Source organism: Cetorhinus maximus, chromosome 38, assembly GCF_964194155.1.
Source record: "Cetorhinus maximus chromosome 38, sCetMax3.hap1.1, whole genome shotgun sequence".
NCBI classification, from domain to species: Eukaryota; Metazoa; Chordata; class Chondrichthyes; order Lamniformes; family Cetorhinidae; genus Cetorhinus; species Cetorhinus maximus.
Window position 1 is genome coordinate 5,369,292 of NC_135916.1, and position 8,919 is coordinate 5,378,210.

An 8,919-nucleotide genomic window follows, 5' to 3' on the forward strand; every position below is an offset into this window, starting at 1 on the left:
TTTGTTTGACAGAAAAGTATACACTGTTCCTGAAACACCTCGCACCCCCGAATTGTATCCTCTATGTTATGTTGTCTCTCTCCGCCTTCCTCCGACCGAAATTAATCCCTCCACACTTCCCTGCGTTAAACTTCATCTGCCGCTTGCCTGCCCGTTCCACCAATCTCACTTCTCGGAGTTTAGCACAAACCTCCTCACGGTTCGCAACGCTTTCCCAATTTCCTGTCGTCCGTGAGCTTTGAAATTGTACCCTGTGCACCAAAGCCTGGGACGTGAACACATAATCAAGCACGGTTGATAAAAAAAAGACACGTGGAAGCTTTTTGTCTTGCACTCACCAGGATGAGCATAAAACAACAATTTATACTACATGTGAAGAGAGCGGGGCGGCGCAGTGGTTAGCGCTGCTGCCTCGCCGCTCCAGGGACCCGGGTTTGGGTGACCTCGGGTGTCTGTCTGTCTGTGTCTGTGTGTGGTGGTCGCACCTCCTCCCCGTGTCCGCGTGGGACTCCCGCCGGGTGCTCCGGTGTCCTCCTGCCGGCAAAAGACTGGGAGGTGGATCGGCCGCGGCAAATTGAAAATTGTCCCCCCACCATGTGTGTGCCCATGATGGACTGACATCCCGCCCTGGGTTTACCCCACCTCGCGCCCCTTGCCTGCCGGGATAGGCCTCGCCTCCACGCGACCCTGAATCGGATTGAGTGAGTGAAGAAAGTGCTGATTGGTTGGCAAGTCGTCCGTCACTATCACTGGTGCATTCTCCATGGCAACGCCTCTACCAATCAGAGTCCACTTGCCAACCAAGCAGCACTCTCTTCACATCAAGTATAAATTGTTGTTTTCCGTTGATATGGGTATTCTTGCGGAGTGACTTGATGAGTGAAAGACGAAAAGCTTCCACAAGTATCCTTTTTTAGCATTCTCCATGGCAACGCCTCTGCCAATCAGAGTCCACTTGCCAACCAAGCAGCACTCTCTTCACATCAAGTATAAATTGTTGTTTTCCGTTGATATGGGTACTCTTGTGGAGTGTCCTGAACGACCCAACGACTGTTTCTATAACCAAGTGTTTTCTTTTGTGACCTGGAAGAGGCTGCCTGAAAGGACGGGGGGAAGCAGATTCAAAAGAAGCTCTCAAAAAAGGGGGAATTAGATAAATACTCGAAGGGGAAAAATTTACAGGGAGATGGGGGGGGGGAAAGAAAAGTAGAGGGGAGGGAGGGGGATTAATTGGGTCGCTCGTTCGCAGGGCTGGCACGCTTACGATGGGCCGAATGGCCTCCTCCCGGAGCTGTCCTCCGATCCTCTTCACTTTAAAACGGGGATGTTTGATCGGGTAACAGTCCAGTCACTTCAATAAGCGGTGTATTCACGGTCTCGCCACACTGTTACCGAGCACATGTTTTTTCCTGTGAGTAAAGTAAATTATTCAGCAGTGTTGTTCGGTTTCTTGACTACGCAGTGTGGTTTATCCATCCTGCGTGACAGTTGCAGTGGTGAGGATTCGGGTACACGCGTGGGAGGGGAAAGGGCGTGGGGAGGCCATTCAGCCCTGAGAACCTGTTCCAGCCGTTCAGCGAGAGCAGGACTGATGTGTGACCCGACTCCATGTGCACGCCTTTGACCCAGGACCCTCAATGTGGGGAGGCTGACATCGATCCGGGAGGGTAAATGTCTGGGTTTAATGTCTCGTCCCGAAAGACGGCACCTCCGACAGTGCAGCACTCCCTCAGTACTGGCACCGGGGAGAGTGTCGGCCTGGATTATGGAGCTCAAATCGTAGAGTATATACATCTCCCTCCAGCAGTGCAGCACTCCCTCAGTACTGGCACCGGGGGGAGTGTCGGACTGGATTATGGAGCTCAAATCCTAGAGTAAATACATCTCCCTCCGACAGTGCAGCACTCCCTCAGTACTGGCACCGGGGGGAGTGTTGGCATGTACCTCAGGCGATTATAGAAATGCAAGGGTTTTTTTTTTCCTTCATGTGGGCTGCTCTTGGCGTGACGTTTCCTTCCAAGACGTTGGAAGCCTTAATTTAAAACTGGAAAGAGTCGGAGCGATTTAGGGTGGGAATTCCAGAGCTCAGATGCTCCCACCACCCACCCCTGCCCCTGGACAAATGAAAGTACGGTCGCTAATGGCGGTGTGATGGGAATCAACACGGGGTGATGATGGGGTCGGGGGCGGGAGGTTGCTGATGCTTACGGGGCCGGGAATTGGAGGAGCACAGACATTTTGGAAATTATGCTGGAAGAAGATCGCCCGACTGCCTTTTATTTGGCTGATTCATGCGCCATTGGCGTGAGGCCATGGTTGCCATTTTGGACGTCAACTTGGCACCTCGGAGATTGGCTTTGTGGCAGAGGAAGCCAACAACAGATCCATTTCCCACCTACCAACTGCCCCTGCCCCCTGCTCAATGTCTCTGGACATACAGTTGGAGGGGTGGTGAGTGACCAAGCAAATGGCTATGGCCAATTTTTGGCCCCTTTGCTGGATAGTCAAGGATCAAATGTCAAGGAACCGCCCCCTCCAAAAAACCATTATCGCCTGCCCTCTCAATGCGGCTACTGGGTGGAAGTGAACGTAAATGACTCCCTCTTCCCCAAACGGCTTGAACCTGTGGGAAAAAAGCAGTTTGAGCCTTTTAAACCAAAATTATAAAATGGACCAATGGAATGATGGCTTTCAAAGCAGCCCGGGGATCCCCGCCGTGCCAAGGCGCTCATTAAACCCGGTCGCTGATTGGACGGGAGTATGCTCCGCCCCTCTTACGGATCGCCGGGATGGGCGGAGAATACATTTGGACCAATCATAAAGCGAAGAGGTGTTTAGTGAGGACCGCCGTCCAATCGGAGTGCAAAACGACGTTGGTTGAGCAATCGCGGAACAGGGCGAACCGTCCAATCGGTGCGCGCTCTGGCGGGACTGGCGAGTGACCAATGGCGGAGCGGGTCGGTTCGGCGGCCCGACCAATGGGGTACGGGTTCCAGCGGCTGATGGCCAATAAGGGATCAGGTCGGCTCGTGCGCGCTTCCGTCGGCGGGCTTGGGCGGGGTCGTGACGCAGCTGTTCGAGCTCGAGCGGCGGCCGTTAGGCCTCGGGAAACCGTTGGAATTGGAATCGTCGACTGTTGGGGAGCCGCGCGCCCGCAACCCCCCGGTTGCTGGGAGACGGCTGAGAGCGCGGCTGAGGTCTGCAGCTGATTGGTCGAGGGGGGGTCCAGGAAGTGGGGCGGGGGGGTGGGGGCGAAGCGGTGGGTGGGGGAGGGGGCGTCTCAATCTTAAAGGAACAGGCCACCGCTTTAGACATGCCCAAAAAATGTCAACTGCCCTCCCCCCACACCCCAAGCAAATATCACCAAGGTGCAGCCACCCACATTTAAACATATATTTGTATGTTTCCACCCCCAAACCCACAAGTGTGTTAGCCGAAGGGGAAGAGAAAGCGGGCAACGGGTCGGCCATTTTGCCACCTCCGCTACATTTTGGGGGACCCACTGACACGGATTTGGGATGGGCTGTGCAAAGAGGGCAGCCGAAAGAAACCGTTCGGTTCCCCCACTGTTTGCCAAATTGGCGGTTGACCTTTGACCTCTCTCCCCATCCCAGCCCCCTTGGCATCCTACTTGTGCAGGGGCGGGGAGCCGGCAGGGTAGGAAACAGAGGATCGATGGGGTGGGGGGGGGCGGTGTGGAATAGGTGACAATTGTTTGGAGGTGGGTGGCAGAGGTCGCCCACTGGCCAATCGTGTCTCTCCGCAGTTGGGGCCTACAGCCAACTGAACTTGGGGCCGGAAGGGAGGACACAAGCTTGACGCGGTCAACCTCGACCAATCTGATTGTTGGGAACTTAGAGCGTGGAGCCAATCAGAAAGGGCTTTGGGGACGGGTAGTCAAATTGACGTAGGCGACGTTGGCCAATTGGGAAGTTAGGGGTCCGAGCCCTGTCAGATGTGGCTTTGGAAGTGGGTGGACAAATTGACATGGGTCAATTGGGAAGTTAGGTCTTGGGGCCCATCAGAAGCTTTGTCAGCAGGGTTGGCATGACCAGTGGGGCCATGAGGAAGATGGGGCTTGGAGCCAATCAGGAGCGGGGCTGGAAGTTGGCGGTAGTGAGCTTGGCGTCATTGCCATTGGCCAAATTGACAAGTGTTCTTTTTTTTTCTCTATCTTTTGTCTCCTCTGCAGGACTGACCCAGGGCCGCCGGACCTGATCGGTCGGGGGAGGATGGCTGAGAGTGAAACTTCGGTTGGGAGCCGTGGCCCACCTAGCGGGCAGGCCTACCAGTGCCTGGAGTGCGGCAAGAGCTTCAAGTGGTCGTCGCGGCTGGCGCACCACCAGCGCAGCCACACCGGGGAGCGGCCCTACAAGTGCTCGGAGTGCGGCAAGGCCTTCAAGGGCTCATCGGCGCTGCTGTACCACCAGCGCGGGCACACCGGGGAGAGGCCCTACAAATGCTCGGAGTGCGGCAAGGCCTTCAAGAGGGCCTCGCTGCTGGCCGTGCACCAGAGTGTCCACACGGGGCGGAGGGCCTTCCGCTGCGCCCTGTGCGGCCTGACCTTCAAGTGGTCCTCGCACTACCAGTACCACCTGCGCCAGCACACCGGGGAGAGGCCCTACGCCTGCTCCGAGTGCGGGAAGGCCTTCCGCAACTCCTCCAGCCTCTCGCGGCACCGGCGGGTCCACACGGGGGCCCGGCCCTACCCTTGCCAGCTGTGCGGCAAGGCCTTCGCGCAGTCGGCCAACCTGCGGCAACACCAGCGCACCCACTCGGGGGAGCGGCCCTACCGCTGCGGGGAATGCGGGCGGGCCTTCACCCACTCCTCCAACCTGCTGCTCCACCGGCGCACCCACGCCAGCCAGCGGGCCCACCGGTGCCCGCTCTGCGCCAAGTCCTTCGCCGCCCCGGCCTACCTGCAGCGGCACCTGCGCTGCCACGCGAGCGAGGAGGGCGGCCCCCAGCCACCACCCGCGCAGGGCGAGGAGGAGGGCGAGGAGGCAGGGGCGGCGGCCGAGGAGGAGGACGAGGAGGCCTCGCCGGCGGTGGCGGGCGAGGTGGTGGTGGAGGCCATCTGCCAGCTGCCCCCGCCGGCCCCCAGCCCCGGGGACGAGACGCCCTACAAGTGCGCCATCTGCGAGCGCAGCTTCGCCCAGCTGGCCGGCCTGCTGGCCCACCAGCGCGGCCACACCGCCGAGCAGCGGCTGGTGCAGGCCGAGGCCGAGGTGACCTGCGCCGCCCCGCCTCCCCCTCCCGCCCCCCCACCCCCGGCGGTCCCCTCCCCCGCCCCGCCGCAGCTGGCGCCCGATCGGGGCCGCCCCTACCAGTGCGCCGACTGCGGCAAGGCCTTCAAGGGCTCCTCGGGCCTGCGCTACCACCAGCGCGGCCACACCGGCGAGCGGCCCTACAAGTGCTCGGAGTGCGGCAAGGCCTTCAAGCGGGCCTCGCTGCTGGCCGTGCACCAGCGGGTCCACACAGGGGCCCGGGTCTTCCGCTGCGCCCTGTGCGGCCTGACCTTCAAGTGGTCCTCGCACTACCAGTACCACCTGCGCCAGCACACCGGGGAGAGGCCCTACGCCTGCTCCGAGTGCGGGAAGGCCTTCCGCAACTCCTCCAGCCTCTCGCGGCACCGGCACCTCCACACAGGGGCCCGGCCCTACCCCTGCCAGCTGTGCGGCAAGGCCTTCGCGCAGTCCTCCAACCTGCGGCAGCACCAGCGCACCCACACCGGCGAGCGGCCCTACGCCTGCGACGTGTGCGGCAAGACCTTCACCCACTCCTCCAACCTGCTGCTCCACCGCCGCACCCACTCGGCCCAGCGGCCCCACGTCTGCCCCGTCTGCGCCAAGTCCTTCGCCGTGGCCTCCTACCTGCAGCGCCACCTGCGCACCCACGCCGCCGAGCCCCAGCCCCCACCGGCCCCGCCCGCCGCCCCCGCCCTCCAGGCCCTGCCCGCCGCCGTCCAGGGGCTCCAGACCCTGCCCACCATCCAGATCATCCACACCGTGCAGGCCCTGCCCACCGTCCAGCTCGTGCAGACCTTCTGAGGGCCTGCAGCCCTCCCGCGGGTCCCCCCGAAAGCGCCAACTCCAACTCCAACCCATTTTGACGTCAAGGCGCAAAGCCCCCCAATCGCGAGCCACCCATCCCAACCCCCAACCACAAAGATTGTCCATCAACCGGTGCCCATTCACTGCTTTGCACTTTTCCCCGACCACCCCTCAATGCCTCATTCCCAGCACCAGGCTGCGCCAACAGAGCTAGGCCCGCCACCCCTGCTTCCCCCCCCCACCGTCTCGTGGGAACACAGACTAACCGCAACGCTCTCCACGAACTTTACAAGTTTGGACCTTCACACCGAGGGAGTTGCGAACTTTACAAGTTTGGAGCCTCAGGCTGAGGAGTTCGGCTGCTGCAGCCATGGGTCTGTCCCCTCGGGACCACTTCAGAACCAACAACCGGTGGCCTTCCGTTTCCTGCGCGGCCTGTGAGCAGGAGAGACGGAGCTGGCGTGGCCAGCAGACAAACCTCGGGCGCTCTGGGCCCCGACAGACGTATCCAACGCCGCCCCGTGTCTCTGCGTACTTACTGAGGGGGGGGGGGCGACACGCCGCTTCTTTGTCACGTCACGATGCCTCGTTCCTGCCGCCAGGGTGCCCCATCGAGCCAAGGGTGCTGCAGCACAGCCCCCTGACCCACCCCTCCGCCCCCCCCCCCCCCCCCCCCCCCCCGCCCCCGTCAACAGGAAAATGGCTGAACTGCGACGATTGCCACAAACTTTACAGGGTGGAGCTTCACACTGAGGGAGTCGAGGGACTTCACGCCGAATGAAATTGATGGGCTTCGTAACTTTGGTGCTGCACGTCGAGGGAATCTATGGACTTTACAAGTTTGGAGCCTCCTTCTGAGGCAGCCTGTGGACTTTAGAAGTTTGGAGCTTAATGCCGAAAGAGTGTATGGACTTTCCAAGTTTGGAGTCTCATGCTGAGGGAATCTAAAAGTTTGGAGCTTAACGCCGAAAGAGCGTATGGACTTTATAAGTTTGGAGTCTCATGCTGAGGGAATCTAAAAGTTTGGAGCTTAACGCCGAAAGAGCGTATGGACTTTACAAGTTTGGAGTCTCACGCTGAGGGAATCTAGTGCTGCTGCTTCCATGGGAGCGCCCGCTCGCCTCCCTCCCAATTGCACCAACCGCGAGCTGCTCGACTGAGGAAGGCAGAGCGATGCAGTATTGAAAGAGAGAGAGAGAGAGGTGCAGGATCGTCGGCCGAGGGCGGCTCAGCCCTGGGCGCTGCCTGAGCCGAAGGGACTTTGAGGAGAAGCTCACCCTGCCGCCTGTCTCTGTGGACTGCCTACCCCTCTGGGAGTGGGCCCGTGTGCCGCTCCTGGATCCCCTGACTCCGCCGCTCACGCCTCCCGCGCCCGCCAAAGAGCTGGCGGCCGACGCTTCCCGAATGCGACCCGCTTTGTGAGAATTGTCCTGCTTTTCCGTGTTGAAGGAGCGCGGGGCAGCGGGCGGGGAGTTCATCTTCATCTCCAGCACCCCAGCTCGCTGCCAAAGGCACGCTCTCTCTCTCTGTCACTCTATCCCTCTCTCTCTCTCTATCCCTCTCTCTGTCTCTCTCTCTCTGTCTCGCTCTGTCTCTCTCTCTCTCTCTCTCTGTCTCTCTCTCTCTCTCTCTGTCTCTCTCTCTCTCTCTCTGTCTCTCTCTCTGTCTCGCTCTGTCTCTCTCTCTGTCTCTCTCTCTCTCGCTCTCTCTCTCTCTCTGTTTCTCTCTCTGTCCATCCCTCCCTCTCTGTTTTTCTCCCTCCCTCTCTGTCCCTCTCTCCCTCCCTTTCTGTCTCTGTCCCTCTCTCTGACACTCTTTCTCTGCCTGTCCCCTACTTTCTCCCCATTCCCAACCTGTCCAGCGAGTGTTTGATGGGGACAGTGTAGAGGGAGATTTACTCTGTATCTAACCCCGTGCTGTACCTGTCCTGGGAGTGTTTGATGGGGACAGTGTAGAGGGAGCTTTACTCTGTATCTAACCCCGTGCTGTACCTGTCCTGGGAGTGTTTGATGGGGACGGTGTAGAGGGAGCTTTACTCTGTATCTAACCCCGTGCTGTACCTGTCCTGGGAGTGTTTGATGGGGACGGTGTAGAGGGAGCTTTACTCTGTATCTAACCCCGTGCTGTACCTGTCCTGGGAGTGTTTGATGGGGACAGTGTAGAGGGAGCTTTACTCTGTATCTAACCCCGTGCTGTACCTGTCCTGGGAGTGTTTGATGGGAACGGTGTAGAGGGAGCTTTACTCTGTATCTAACTGCGTGCTGTACCTGTCCTGGGAGTGTTTGATGGGGATGGTGTAGAGGGAGCTTTACTGTGTATCTAACGCCGTGCTGTACCTGTCCTGGGAGTGTTTGACGGGGACGGTGTAGAGGGAGCTTTACTCTGTATCTAACCCCGTGCTGTACCTGTCCTGGGAGTGTTTGACGGGGACGGTGTACACTGGGGATTGTTTTCCACTCTTGGGAAAAACTGAGGGAGGTTTGCATGAACGGAAAACCTTTAGCTTTCGAGGCTCAGTGACCGAGAGGTGCTGACGTCTCTGATGTTTCTGTGTGTGTGTGCGATTTGCTCCATTAATATTAAAGGAATCTGTAAACGTTGCTGTTCGTTCTCTCGTGTGATCTCTCTGCACCCCCGGCAACAGAAAGCATTTCGCAAACAACAGCGCCTGGCCCTTCGGCCCCTCTGCCCTGTGCTGTGGTGTCCCCAGCTCCCCAGAAGCCTCCTCCTCGCAGCCCCCCCCCCTCTTCATCTCATCCCCTTCCCCATTTCCTTCTATCCCTTCCCCTCCCTCCCCCGAATGTATCTCCGCCATTCCCTTCGGGACCCTCCCTGTGGGAACGAGTTCCACATTACCCCACCGCTC

At 59.3% G+C, this 8,919-nt stretch overlaps 1 protein-coding gene and 1 long non-coding RNA gene across 2 annotated transcripts; one reads left to right on the plus strand and one right to left on the minus strand.

The window, feature by feature from the left end:
• Positions 1-4,208: 4,208 nt before the first annotated feature.
• LOC144672375 (uncharacterized) lies at positions 4,209-6,105 on the plus strand. The gene has a single exon (XM_078534220.1). It carries the CDS (start codon positions 4,233-4,235, stop codon positions 6,048-6,050), a length of 1,818 nt encoding a protein of 605 aa, XP_078390346.1. The 5' UTR covers positions 4,209-4,232; the 3' UTR covers positions 6,051-6,105.
• A 1,720-nt stretch (positions 6,106-7,825) lies between these two features.
• On the minus strand, positions 7,826-8,653 carry LOC144672401 (uncharacterized). Its single transcript, XR_013574105.1, has 2 exons — positions 8,321-8,653; positions 7,826-8,182 (listed from the first exon to the last, which is right to left on the minus strand). It is a non-coding gene; the product is annotated as an uncharacterized LOC144672401 (long non-coding RNA).
• Positions 8,654-8,919: the final 266 nt, after the last annotated feature.

Excerpts from the sequence above, each read along its gene's own strand:
- LOC144672375 (XM_078534220.1), top strand. The coding sequence starts at position 4,233 with ATGGCTGAGAGTGAAACTTCGGTTGGGAGCCGTGGCCCACCTAGCGGG.